The sequence below is a fragment of the Rhinatrema bivittatum genome, chromosome 2, assembly GCF_901001135.1.
Source record: "Rhinatrema bivittatum chromosome 2, aRhiBiv1.1, whole genome shotgun sequence".
In the NCBI taxonomy this organism is placed as follows: domain Eukaryota; kingdom Metazoa; phylum Chordata; class Amphibia; order Gymnophiona; family Rhinatrematidae; genus Rhinatrema; species Rhinatrema bivittatum.
This window is the reverse complement of record NC_042616.1, coordinates 426,814,668-426,828,482: the sequence shown is the minus strand read 5'-3', so window position 1 is coordinate 426,828,482 and position 13,815 is coordinate 426,814,668. Positions and strand designations below refer to the sequence as shown.

The 13,815-nt window shown below is 47.3% G+C and overlaps 1 protein-coding gene across 1 annotated transcript in view; it reads right to left on the bottom strand.

Moving 5' to 3' along the window:
• Nucleotides 1–13,815, bottom strand: part of MEI1 (meiotic double-stranded break formation protein 1) — an 888,987-nt gene that overhangs the window by 145,543 nt on the left and 729,629 nt on the right. Inside the window, exon 23 of the mRNA XM_029587121.1 lies at nucleotides 8,942–9,046. Coding sequence (XP_029442981.1) covers nucleotides 8,942–9,046 — 105 coding nt within the window. The remainder of the gene's footprint in view (nucleotides 1–8,941; nucleotides 9,047–13,815) is intronic.

The window sequence follows — 13,815 nt, the reverse complement described above, 5'->3', positions numbered from 1 at the left end:
AAACCTTTTCCGTCAGAAAAAAATCAGCAGAACCAGAGGTCACGAGCTGAGGCTACAGGGAGGAAGACTAAGAACCAATGTCAGGAAGTATTTCTTCACGGAAAGGGTGGTGGATGCCTGGAATGCCCTTCCGGAGGAAGTGGTGAAGTCTAAAACTGTGAAGGACTTCAAAGGGGCGTGGGATAAACACTGTGGATCCATCAAGTCTAGTGGGCGTAAATAAAGAGGAGGCAGCAAAACACTGCATGGAGCGGCAGTAGCCACAGAGGCATTCACGGAGCGGGATGCCAGTGGCCAGTAGTTGGTGTTCCACCTTCAGGCAGCAAAACACTGCACAGAGCGGCAGTAGCCACAGAGGCGTTCACGGAGCGGGATGCCAGTGGCCAGTAGTTGGTGTTCCACCTTCAGGCAGCAAAACACTGCACGGAGCGGCAGTAGCCACAGAGGCATTCACAGAGCGGGATGCCAGTGGCCAGTGGTTGGTGTTCCGCCTTCACGGAGTGGAGGGATGGAGGGCTGCCATCTCCAAAAAAACAAAACAAAAAACAAACAAACAAACAAAGCAGGGGTGGGTAAGAGTATGGGGCAGGGGTGTGGCCTGCTTGTTGCGGCGGTTGCTACCCCTGATTGAGCTGGATGTTCACTGGGATGCGGATACGGCACTGCTCTCTGCATTGGTGGAGGGGTGGAAGGGAGTTGGGGCCGGAGGGTGCTGGAAGCCAATAGTGACGGGTGGGAGGGAGAAAAAGGGGGGGGGGGGGGAATGGATAAAGTGCGTGGCTTGCTGGGCAGACTGGATGGGCCGTTTGGTCTTCTTCTGCCGTCATTTCTATGTTTCTATGGTTTGTATTCCCATTGGCTATCTCCTTAGTTACTTGTTTGGGTTACCAAGGTTGCAAGGTGGTATTTGTGGGGGATGGCCAGTGCCTGTTAACAAGTGTAAACAATAAATGATATAATAATATCATCAAGTTCTAGTCAGTAATTTGCTAATCCCTTTGTATTTTAGGAAAGGGAACATGCATTTTGGGATATGCATACTTTGAATTCCCTTGGTGTGAGTTTGTGTGTTTGGGTGGGGGTGACTGGTGGCTGGTGAGAGGGGAAGTGACTTGGGTGAATGTATGGGGTGACAGGTAGGAGAGAAACTAGTTGGGGTGGTGACTAGAGAAAGAAATTCAACCTGGTGTCCTGGTGTAGATGTGGTGTGACTTGTCACCCCATACAGTTAATCCAGTCACCCCACCCCCCCACATACACACACACACATACACACACCAGGTGCCTCTCTCTCTCACCTGTCACCCCATATAGTCACCCCAGTCACTTCCCCTCTCACCAGTGCCACCTCACACAAAACAGGCTGCCTCTCTCTCACCAATCACCACCCAAGCAGTCTTTCTCCCCCTATCATCCCATATAGTCACACCAGTCACTCCCCTATCACCAGTCACTCCCAACTACCAGGATGCCTTTCTCTCACCACTCACCAACTAGTCTCTCTCCCACCTGTCACCCCATATAGTCACCCAAGTCACTCCCCCTCTCACAAGTTACTGCCCCCTCACTCAAACACATAGACAGACACCAGGGGAATTAAAAGTATGCATATCCTAAAATGCCAGGGCCCCTTTCCTAAAATACAAAGGGATTGGTAAATTTTAAAATATGCATTTGCATTACATGTTTTTGCTTATTCTGACTAGAACTTGATGGTATTATTATATCACTTATTTGTTTACATTTATTACCAGGCACTGACCATCCCCCCAGAAATACCACCTTGCAACCTTGGCAACACAAACAAGTAACAAAGGAGACAGCCAATGGGAACATAGAACCATACCTCTAGCTAATGAACTGCTCCCCAATTGACACTTTTTAACTTATTGGTAACATTTCTAGTTAGGGCACACTAAGTCCCATTAGTGTGCACTAACACAAAATACTAATTTTTCCAAAATTTAATCTTTTTTTTTTGTTTGTTTGTTTCGTGGCACTCCTGAAACAAGATGAAATTGTGCTCCATCTTATATTACGGAAAGTATTTTTTCCTACCAGTCTGGTTGAGCCTTATGCTCCTCCCAACAAGCTTTGCTTAAAAACCCGGTTGTTAAGCTGGCTGACACCAAGCAGAGGCATTCTTCTGTGTAAGTCCTTTTTTATGGAGTGCATTACCGCTTGTTTTTAGATAAACAGATGATTTTTCTGCATTCTGGAAACTATGTAAAATTTGGCTTTTTTCTAAAGCTTCTAACTGATATAATTTTGTAGTTTGTTAATTGTTTTTTATGAATTAACTTTTGTTTATGTTTTCTTGTATACAGTTTTGGAGCCTCACTGGGAGAGGTGGTTAATAAACCATCTCTCTCTCAGAGCTTTCCCTGGAACCAGGTACTCGGTCCTCGAGGGCCTAACTCATTCCAACACCTGGACTACTTCTATGAGACTAGTGTTTGAGTGTTACTATCAAAGTTCGGTACCAAAACTCTGCATACCCTGCCTACTCGCTATATTTAGTTTCTCTACAGCCCAGCCATCCCGGGACCACTGTTCCAGTATCTGAGGGACTACAGCCCAGCCGGGCGCTTCCAGCTCACTACTGCCACCTCTGATGGTTTAATATACTAGTTAATAAAAGAACTAGTGTTTGTCTGTCTCCAACCTCTGAGCCTGACCAGTGGTCCCTCTCGGGATCTTCCCCCAGGGTGTGGTCATCTGCCACTGGCCCAAGGATCCACCCACAACTACCACAAATAATGACACTGTCCTCCCGCCAGCCCAGTTCGGCTGCCAAGGTGCGAAACTCGACTGCGGTAGTCGACTAGAGGCCGGGACCCCTGGTGTAGGTGAAGTTCAGTAGCTGCCGTGGATTGCCAAGTGGGTTCATCAAATACTTGCTCGAAAGCATGGATGAACTGTTGGAGGTCCCCGAGAAGTGAATCACCCCGCTCCCATAAGGGAGAGTCCCGTGCCAGGGTTCGGCCGTCCAACAAGGAAAGCATATAAGTCGTCTTAATCTGATCAGACGGAAAGTGCATAGGCTGCAGGGTGAAGCGCATACAACAGTGGTTAATAAACCCCCAGCACTGCTTGGGGTCCCCGGCATAACGGGGTGGCGCCAGCAAATGTAGAGTCGTGGCGAGCCCTGGAGCAGGGACAGGAGACAGAGGTGGAGTTGCGGCTTGGGGAGCAGTGTCTAGGCAATTGACCAACCTTTCGACCATGGCCGTCAAAAGATCCAAACAGTGCTGCTGTTGCTGCAGCTGCTGGGCCATGCCTGGAATGGCCTGGAGGCCAGAGGTATCTGCTGGATCCATGGCCTTGGCAAGTTGTTGGAAGCGTGTGTCGAGAATCTCCGAGGGGAGTTAGCAATCTGTCGGAGATCTCCGTGAGGAGTTAGCAATCTAATGTGTTCTCTGTGAGGAATTAGCAATCTGTTGTGAATCTGTGAACAGAGCTCTGTAGAGAAAGCTGGGAGTTAGCAATCTGTCAGAAAGCTCTGTTGTAAAAGCTGGTATTTAGCAATCTGTAGTTATTTAGAATAGTTGTGGGTGGATCCTTGGACCAGTGGCAGGTGACCACGCCCTCGGGGGAAATCCCGAGAGGGACCACTGGTCAGGCTTAGTGTAGGAGACAGACACACACTAGTTCTTTTATTAGAAAATATAGTAAACCATCAGAGGTGGCAGTAGTGAGTCTCATAGCACCTTGCTAGGCTGTAGTCCCTCAGATATTGGAACAGCGATCCCAGGGTGGTTGAGCTGTAGAGAAAATAAGAAAGTGAGTAAGCAGTATATGTAGAGTTCTGGAACAAGTCCTTGGTGGTAATACTCACACAATAGTCTCTTAAGGCAACCCAGGAGTTGGCATGCATTAGGCCCTCGAGGAGTGAGTACCTGGACCCAGGGAAAGCTCTGAGAGATAGATGGAAACTCACAATGTTGTAAGCAGCTATGACTTCTAGCAGAAGCGGTATTCAGGAGCAAGTCCAGGACGTTGGTCCTCGAGGAAGTACTACTTCCTGACTGTGACCTGCAAGGAAAAGAGAGAGCAAGGCCCCCGAGGAGCAGGCACCTCTAGTGAAGTCCGAGGTGGCAGAGTAGCTGGGTTTGCAGAGAGCAAATTCCATGCACAGCGACCAGGAGGAAGTGAACCCTTACTAACTCGTCTTGTTAGCGAAAACTGAGACCTTAAATATCTGGAGCTGGTGACGTCATCTCAGGGGGACGCCCCAAAGGTTTGCGCCAACGCTGGTACATCAATCAGGCCGCAAGCACGCGCCCTTAAGCATCTGGTCAACATGGCGGCTTGCAGCGTCGAGCCGGTCCGGGAACACCGGAGGAGGATGGCCTGGAGACGCCGCAGCAGCTAGCCTTCCATCAACCCCAAAGAGAGTCACCAACAAGATAAGGTGGGACAGACACAACAGTACCCCCCTTCAAAGGGCGGTCTCCTCTTCGGGTACCAGGTTTAAGTTTTGAAGGATGCGCGAGATGGAATCGACGAAGCATCACTTATCCATGATAATGGTCTGAGGCTCCCAAGTGTGTACTTTGGGGCCGAACCCTTCCCAACTTAGAAGGTATTCAAAAATCTTGCCTCTATACGAACATCCAGTATCTCTATGAATTTGATCTCAAGTCATCTTCTGCATAGATGACTGGTGGATCTTGAAATTCGCTGAGTATGAGCAGTTTCAGATGAAAAGTAGAATGCGTTATGGAAATTGACCAGGTGGTAGCTTCAGACGGTAGGTGACTTTGCCAATACGATGAAGGACTGGGAATGGACCCACGTAGCGAGGTGCAATCCGAAAGGAGAGTAGATGAATCAGAGGTGCTTGGTTGACAACCAGCCCTTGTCTCCTGGCTTGAAGACTGGAGCCTGCGCAAGGAGCGCATAGTAGTACTTCTTAGCACAGTCACTCAGTTAAATGAGCATATCCTTGGTCTGAAGCCTCAGTCTATGGAAATCATCAGCAGATGCTAAGCTGCTGGGGACGTCACTGAAAGTTCAGTGGAAGTGGCGATGTTGAGAACGTCCAAAAACCACTTCAAAGATGACAGTCTAGTACATATAGCTGGATGAGAATTGATGGTGTTGCCAGCGGATACGGACTGGGTAGTTACCAAGAGTATCTTCTTATGGTCTAATATGTGCTGTGGCTCATCAGGCACATCCTCCGAATGGAAAAGAATGTAACAGAGATAATCTAAGGTATAGGATCTGCGAATATGGTATTAATGTTGAGCACCTTCGAGCCACGGTGAACATTGAAGGCGTATGAATATCAGCAGCAATGGAAAGGGCTGCTGGGGGCGTCATAGCGTTCTTTAATAGAAGTGGCGGTGTTGAGGAATATCCAAAGCCCACTTCAAGTTGTAGTGCAATAGTGGATCTTCTGAATTGGCGAGAGGACTCTTCAGATATTCCACTAGAGTTTGAGGAATAAAGTTGCCTCCTTTCCCTGAGTCCACCAGGGCAGGAGTCTGAACCGAACCCAGTCCACAGGTCAAAGAAACTGGGAGAGAATGCGGAGGAGAAGACGCGGTAAGGCCCAAGAACAATCCTCCTGCAGGACTTAGGCCCGTCCGTTTCCCGGACGAATGGAGCATGTAGAGACATCATGGCCAGGCTGACCACAGTACATGCAGAGGCCGCGCTTCTTCCAAATCTTCTCTCTTTAGAAGTCAAATGTCCACGACCAAGTTGCATCGGTTCATCTTTATCAGCAGCAGAAATTACTGGAACCTTTCGAGGTGCAGGCATAGAACTAGCCTGATTCAACCCAGATAACATCCTAGGCCAGAGTTCCTTCTCCTTGTCCCTGAGCCGATGATCAATCCGAGTAGCCAAGGCTACTAATTCGTCCAGCGACTCAGGTGTTTCACAAGCAGCCAGCTCGTCTTTTAAATGGGTATCTAGGCCTCTGCAAAAGAGAGTCTTGAGACATTTGGGGTCCCAGCAAAGTTCTGCCGAAAGAGTTTTAAACTCTATGGCAAATTCAGCCAATGATCTGTTGCCTTGCTTCAAATCCACCAAAGCAAAACCGGCTACAGAATTTCGAGCAGGGTCATCAAAAATGGATTTAAATAAGTCCATAAATCCTTCTATGTCCTGCAAAATAGGATCCTTGTGCTCCCACAAGGTAAATGCCCAAGACAAGGCCCTACCATCCAAGTAAGAAAGGATGTAGGTAGTCTTGGAGAGAGCAGTAGGAAATAAAGATGGTTGTAAAGTAAAGTGCATGCAGCACTGGTTTAAAAAGCCCTGAGTCTTCTGTATTTCTCCAGAGCAGATCGGAGCCACTAGTGGTACAGCAGTCTTTAAAGCTACCTCCTGTAACTGACTTTCATGGTTAGAAGCAGTACTTTGAACCTTCTGTGTGTGTAGCTGATGAAAAGCTGAAGTAAGTTTTTCCAAGGCGTCCTGTTGTTCCGCAATGCGCTGAGCCAGGCCCAGTATAGCCTGCAAAGCATTAAGATGTGCTGGATCCATGTAGTTACCCGAACTCTGGAGTCAAGCCGAAACCCTGGAGTCAAGCCGGATCCTTGGAGTTAAGAGGAACTCTGGACACAAGCCGGATCCATGGAGTTAACCGAAACCTTGGATACAAGCCGGATCCTTGGAGTTAAGCGGAACCCTGGACACAAGCCGGATCCATAGAGTTAAGCCAGAACCGTGGACACAAGACAGATCCTTGGAACTAGCAATCTGTTGAGAATCTCCAAGGGGAATTAGCAATCTGTCGGAGATCTCCGTGAGGAGTTAGCAATCTGTTGTGAATCTGTGAACAAAGCTCTGTAGAGAAAGCTGTGAGTTAGCAATCTGTCAGAAAGTTCTGTTGTAAAAGCTGGTATTTAGCAACCTGTAGTTATTTAGAATAGTTGTGGGTGGATCCTTGAACCAGTGGCAGGTGACCACGCCCTCGGGGGAAATCCCAAGAGGGACCACTGGTCAGACTTAGTGTAGGAGACAGACACACACTAGTTCTTTTATAAGACAATATAGTAAACCACCAGAGGTGGCAGTAGTGAGCTGGAAGCGCCCGGCTGGGCTGTAGTCCCTCAGGTATAGGAACAGCGATCCCAGGGTGGCTGAGCTGTAGAGAAACTAAGAAAGTGAGTAGGCAAAGCATGCGGCATTCAGGAACAAGTCCTTGATGGTAACACTCACACAACAGTCTCTTAAGGCAGCCCAGGAGTTGGTATGCATTAGGCTCTCGAGGAGCGAATACCTGGTTCCAGGGAAAGCTCTGAGAGATAGATGGAAACTCACAATGTTGTAAGCAGCGATGACTTCTAGCAGAAGTAGTATTCAGGAGCAAGTCCGGGACGTGGGCCCTTGAGGAGCAAGTACCGGTTCCGGACTGCGACCTGCAAGGAAAAGAGAGAGCGAGGCCCCTGAGGAGTGGGTACCTCTAGTGAAGTCCGAGGAGGCAGAGTAGCTGGGTTTGCGGAGAGCGAATCCCATCCGCAGCGACCAGGAGGAAGTGAACCCTTGCTAACTCATCTTGTTAGCGAAAACTGAGACCTTAAATATCTGGAGCTGGTGACGTCATCTCAGGGGGACGCCCCTGAGGTTCGCACCAATGCTGGTACATCAGTTGAGCGCGCCCTTAGGCATCTGGTCAACATGGCGGCTTGCAGCGTCGAGCCGGTCCGGGAACGCCGGAGGAGGATGGCCTGGAGACGCCGCAGCAGCTAGCCTTCCATCAACCCCGAAGGGAGTCATCAACTAGGTAAGGTGGGCGGAGCAGAGACGTCAGACAGCAACGGACACAACAGTGTGGAACTTTAAGCCGGCTTGAGAGTAGGATGGTCCACTGAAGAAGCCAACAGTTGCACTCATAGCTAGGAGACAGAACTGTACTAGGAGCCCTGACAGAAACTTCACCTAAACCAGCCCTCATTCCCCGCAGTTTGAGCCCTTGGGTGCTGGGGACGGCAGGTCTTAGGCGCAGGTCTCCTAGAGAAGGCGGTCCGGTGGGCAGTCTGAGTCAGGGCAGGCAGAAGACAGGAGAGATGAAGACGGTCCAGGAGTCGAGGCAGGCAGCAAAGGAACAGGACGAGAAACTAGGCCAGAGGTTGGGGCAGGCAGCAGACAAGCCGAAGACAGGAAACACGCCGAGGGTCAGTGCGGGCAGCAGACAGAAGAATCCAGGAGCCAGGCCGAGGTCAGAACCGGAGAATCAAGCGAAGACAGGAGTGGAGTCAGGAACACAGGAACGCTGAAGCAGGATCAGGAACAGCAACTAGCTTACTCGGAGAGTCGATCTGTTGTCAAGGCAAGTAGAAGTGTTTGAAGTCGCCTATATATAGGCCTCTGAAGATAACGTCAGGTTGGAGGCTAGCCCGAGGTTTCCCGCCGCAGCCCCTTTAAATTCTGGGCTCCTGCGTGCATTAGGGGCAGAGTCTCCAGCAGCATTCGGCGGCGTCTCCCTCATGGGGAGAACGCCGAAGGAAGGCCCTGCCGCGGGTCAGCCTGGTACGGGGAATTCAGCGGGGAGCCTCCGAGACTTTGGGTAAGGGAAGGGGGGCCCAGCTGCGGACAGCCGTGGCCGGGTTTCCCAACAGGGCTGATGTCAGATCAGGGATATATATATACCATGACGTCAGCTTTGCTCTGTCTCCATGTGCTGGAGGAGGTGCATAACCCATTGGTGTGGATTAACTTGTCCGAATGCTGAGAAATATAAATTTAAAAAGGAACAGGAGGTAGGGGGGAAGAAGGGCTCTGCTATACAGAAAAGAGAAGAGAGATGCAGAGGTATGGGAGAGTAGTAAAAATGTGAAATAGTGAAACACAGTTCCTACATGCAGAAAGAGAAATAGTTTTTTAAAAAATTCTCTCAGTCAAATTTTCATATACTAAGTTTTTTCCTGTAGAAATTAGCATCAGTCTCCAGAGCAACCAAATAGAGGCCAGCATTGCACACCCTGATAAAGTAGTTTAAGGTCTGTGCTGTCCAGCTCCCTTCCCACTGTGTTTCTCAGCTGTACCAAAGATAGAAGACGCAATGCCAGGGGCAGGTTCTTGTTTTCTATAAAACAAAACAATAAAATTTGTTCAGTAAAGACCATGTAGTTTATAGGACAAGTCCTTTGGGTATGATAGACTTGCAAATAGGATAAGACAGACATAACAGGCTTTCAGATAAATTGGATACAAATTGTAGTCCTTTACATATTCTATGTACACATTATGGACCCCACAGACATGAGATGTTATTGATAGCTCATTAATAGACAAGTCATAGTTGTGACCTTTGGAAGACAAATTACACATATGACATCACTTTGCACATAGTGTCCACAGGAGCTGGCACTGTGGTTGTGTGTCCACAAATAAAGGGCTAAATTTTCAAAAGATTAAAGATAGTAACTTAGTAAAACAATAAATAATGGCAGAAAAAGACCCAAATGGTCTATCCAATCTGCCCAGCAAGATTTTTCAGGATTTTAACTGCAACTCTCTGCAGGTTACCTCCATGCCTTCTGTTTAAATTTGTACCTGCCTCTCCGTGCATGTTATCCGAGTGCTTCATTATCATTCTAGGCTCCTTAGTTGTAACTTAAGACACAGATGGGCAGATTTTCAAAAGCATTTACAAGCTTAAAACTCGATTTTACTTGTGAAAATGCACTTTACTTGTGTAAGTGGGTTTTAGAAAATTGCTACAATATATGCCATTAAATTGTCAATACGTTTTAACCACATTACGTGCATTTGATGTGGGTAAATGGCTTTTGAAAATTGCTACGACAGTATGTTAGATTTACATGCATAACATCTTTGAAAATTCACCTATAAACGTGAAAGTTAGGTGCTATGAAGGAGTCTACCTTCCCCACACAAAGAATATAGGCAGAAGCCATATAAAGTGTTTTCGTTTGCATAGCAATTTCTAAATCATATCTTATTATTTTGTTTATCTTGCTTTTTATGTAGAAATATTTAACAAACATTTTCAAACATAGCATTTGATTTAGAAAAAACATGTTGAAAATGTTACAGAAATAGATTAAAACAAAGAAAGAAAAGATTCTGCATCCAAAACTTGTTCCGATGTATCTCATCTTGTAGGTTTCGTCATATAGACTTTAGCAAATGTAGGCATAATTTCTTGAGGAATTTCTAGTATCTCAGTAAGATATTTCTTAATCAAGTTCATAGGAGACATTAGATTAGACTGGGGAAAATTCAAGACACACAGATTTAGATAGCAGATAAAATGTTCAATATTTTCCAATTTTTGCAAATGTGAAAAATCAGACTTGATTAACTGGTCTTGGGTTTGCTGAAAGGAGGTAACTTTAAGTTCCAGAGCCGAAATTTTCTTTTTCTGAGAATCGGTTTCCAGTTCCAAAGCTTGAAATCTTCTAGCAAAAGCAGAAATTACTTCAACTAAAGAGGAACTAGACCTTTCTAAAACCATTAAGACAGACCACAGACAGTCCATAGTAATAACCAATGGCTTTGGTAAGGCCGGGCGTATTAATTTAAATTCCATACCTCGATCTTCTTGTCCAAGCTTCGACGCCCCAGAATCTTTACTTTTACCTTTTAAAGTTGAAACTTTCGCCGGTGGGAGGACTGGCACGTTGGTCCCTGGCATAGAGCTCTTCAAAAACGCCGAGGCCTCAAAGCCAGCAGAAGAGGCCAGCATTAACACAGTCACTATCTCGGCATTAGCATTTTCCTCCGAAACTACCAATCTAGGACTTGACGGTCCACATGGTGGTGAAGTGAAATCCAAATTTAGTGGAACTGTATGTAAAGGAGGGGTCAGCGGTGCTCCGGGGCTAAGCGTGGTCTGAATGTCCGGCGACCAGTCCATCTGCTCCTCGTGGGCCGCCACCAAGGATGCCCCCAGAGAACTCATACTAGCAGCCAGGTAGAGAAACCCCTGTATAGTTGCAACGGGTCGGGATAGGGGTAGTAGCCCCCATTTCCCTGATCTTTGCCTTCCTTTTGGTATGTGGCATAGTGGAAAATATTTTGAAGAAATAAGGAGCTCCTCTAACCTGTGCCTTTCATCTGGCGGCCATCTTGGAACTCCTACAGTAAGAACTTCTGCAAGGTCCAAACTGTTTATAGGTAACAATGTTTCATGTTCACCTTCTTCCTTCCTTTCCAAATACTTGGAGTCAGGTAGACAGTAAGTCTTAACAACAAGTGACATGGCTTCCCAGGAATATGCAAAACTTCATAAAGTTACTTTGTAAGACTATATCTAACAGATTCAACAATTCAGACCTAGGAAAATTAATAAACTTATTTTTTACTATGTAATTTCTGTTTCAAGTTGATACTGTTATATTTGGTGGTTCGTGGGTTGCCCCCCCCCCCCCCAAACTGCCACACTCACCTCCCTGGTCAGGCCATCACCCTGGGCTCCCAACACGGCAGAGCCCTGTTGCGTCTCTGCATAGCAGGACGCCACACTTTGATGTGGCAAGACACCACCAACTCGTCACGCGGCAGGGTGCCGCCAACTCCACCCTAACATGCTCCTCCTTATTTGAAGAGCCAGCATCAGGAAAACCCCCATGGCGCCCATTGATGACCTCAAAAGCTAAGCCCTATAAAGGGCTCACTCTCTTCTTCCCTCATTGCCTCAGCAACAGATCCACCTACTCCTGAGTAGGGTGTGCTGCTTCCAGCATTCCTGCCCTTGTCCAGCTTGTCTTCAGTTCCTTGTCCAGTGTGTCTCCAGTTTCTCATTCAGCTTGTCTTCAATTCTTCATCCAACTTGTCTTCAGCCCTTGTCCAGGTGTCTCCGGATTGTCTTGCATCTTCATCGCCATCCTTGTTGCCCTCCTGTGATTGTCCTCGCTTGCCTGCCCTGCCTGTCCGTCCCCCTTCATTCTCTTTGGACAGATACATGGTTTTGACCTCGGCTTGGTCTCCGGACAAGCTTGACTGCTGCCTGCCTCTGACCATTGCCTGGACCTTGGATATGCTTTATGACTGCCTGCCTCTGACCATTGCCTGGACCTCTGCTATACCTGATTCTGCCTGCCTATGACCCAGCTTACTACATACCTCTCCTGTCATCTGCAGAGACCCCCCTCTAAGTCCTGCCAGCCCCAGCACCCAAAGGTTCAACCCAAGGGGAATGAGGGCTGGTATAAGTGAAGGTCCTGAGAGGTCTCTGTGCCGCCTGGGTCCACCTGCTAATGGTGGGACTCTGCAAGGCTCCTCCCTGCAGGTAGAGCCAATCCTACCTTGGCCCAAGGATCCACATAGACAACAAATACAGTGGACTTAATTGACAGTATAGTAAAATATATAAAGTAAAAACAAATGTACAGGTACAAGGGCCAGATGGTTCAAAAAGTCTGTAGCAACAGAAAAAGCCTCAGGAATAGAAGACAGACACTTACAAATAAAGTTTCAAGAGAAAAATAAAACAACAGGGAACAAAAGGGCAATTCTGGGGTAGAGCTTTGGAAGAGGGAGGGTCAAAACCAGGGCCGGCTTTTAGGGTGTGAAACCTTTGTAGCTGCTGTTGCATATGTGGACCTTTGAGCCAAGACGAGGTTGGTACTACCACCAAGGGAAGGCCCCTAGTGGTCCTCATCGTCAGGCGGCAGTGCAGGTGTAGAAAACCTTTACCAGTTCACGTTCCTCGCAGGTTGAGCCCTTGGGTGCCGGGGCCGGCAGGACTTAGTTGCGGGTCTCTCACGTCAAGGAGTCCAAGGAGAAGGCAACACGGTATCAGGCAGGCAAGGTCGAGGCAGGCGGCAGACAGGCGATACCAGGAACAGGCCAGAGGTCAGGGCAAGCAGCAAACAGGCAGGATGAAGAGACAGGCTAGAGGTCAGGGCAGGCGGAGGTCAAGCATAGACGAGGAACCAGGCAGGAGTCAAAAACCGGGGAGTCAGAGGCACTAAATATCTTCTACAAAGCTATACCATTGGTTGGCATGAGGGAACAATATCTAAGGGTCATGCATAGGATTACAATTTCTCGCTTTCCGGAACAGAATCATTCCCTCCTCAAAATGTCTCAAATGTCCAGAGGCACAGGCTTCGTTAACCCATGGGTTGTGGGACTGCCCCCGATACAAGAGTTTTGGATGGGGGTACTGGAGTATCTGAGGAGGATCCTGGGGAATCCACCCCCAATGTCTGCAGCTATGGCTATTCTAGGCATTTGGTAATCACAAAAGGAGAGAGTACAGGCCCCCTACTCATTATACAGTACACACATACATAGGGAATCCAATAGCACCAATCTGTAAACTTTAATACATCAAATAATCAGTTAACATCACTTCCAAAACAAATTTATCAATATATGTAAAACATGTATTCATATAAATACATACACATAAACTTCACAGGTGTCTACATTAGTACATCAATGGTACAAAGACATGTGCAAACTCATATACTTCACCACCCCACCATAGCACCAATAAACTAGCAGCAATACATTAAAAATACCCCATTCCAAACATACCCATACATACAACCACACACACTCCCTAACCACTAAAACCACCACACATCTAAGACCACCAAGATTCTTAAAGTTGAAACTATCATCAACTAGGCATGTTCCACCACATATTCATTTCATATGGGAGCAATTCACCACGTCCCAACAAGGATCCCTGTTTTGTCGTAGCTTCTTCAGGGGACGACTTACTCCCGGCCCAACCGGAGATTAGTGAAGCCTTCCAGCCTTCCAACCACTGAAGCACCACACATTCAAAAACACAGCGACTGATATTTCCTTCAGGGATTTAACAAAGACAATAATTATCTTATAAAAACAAAATATCACACATCAGTTCCCTAT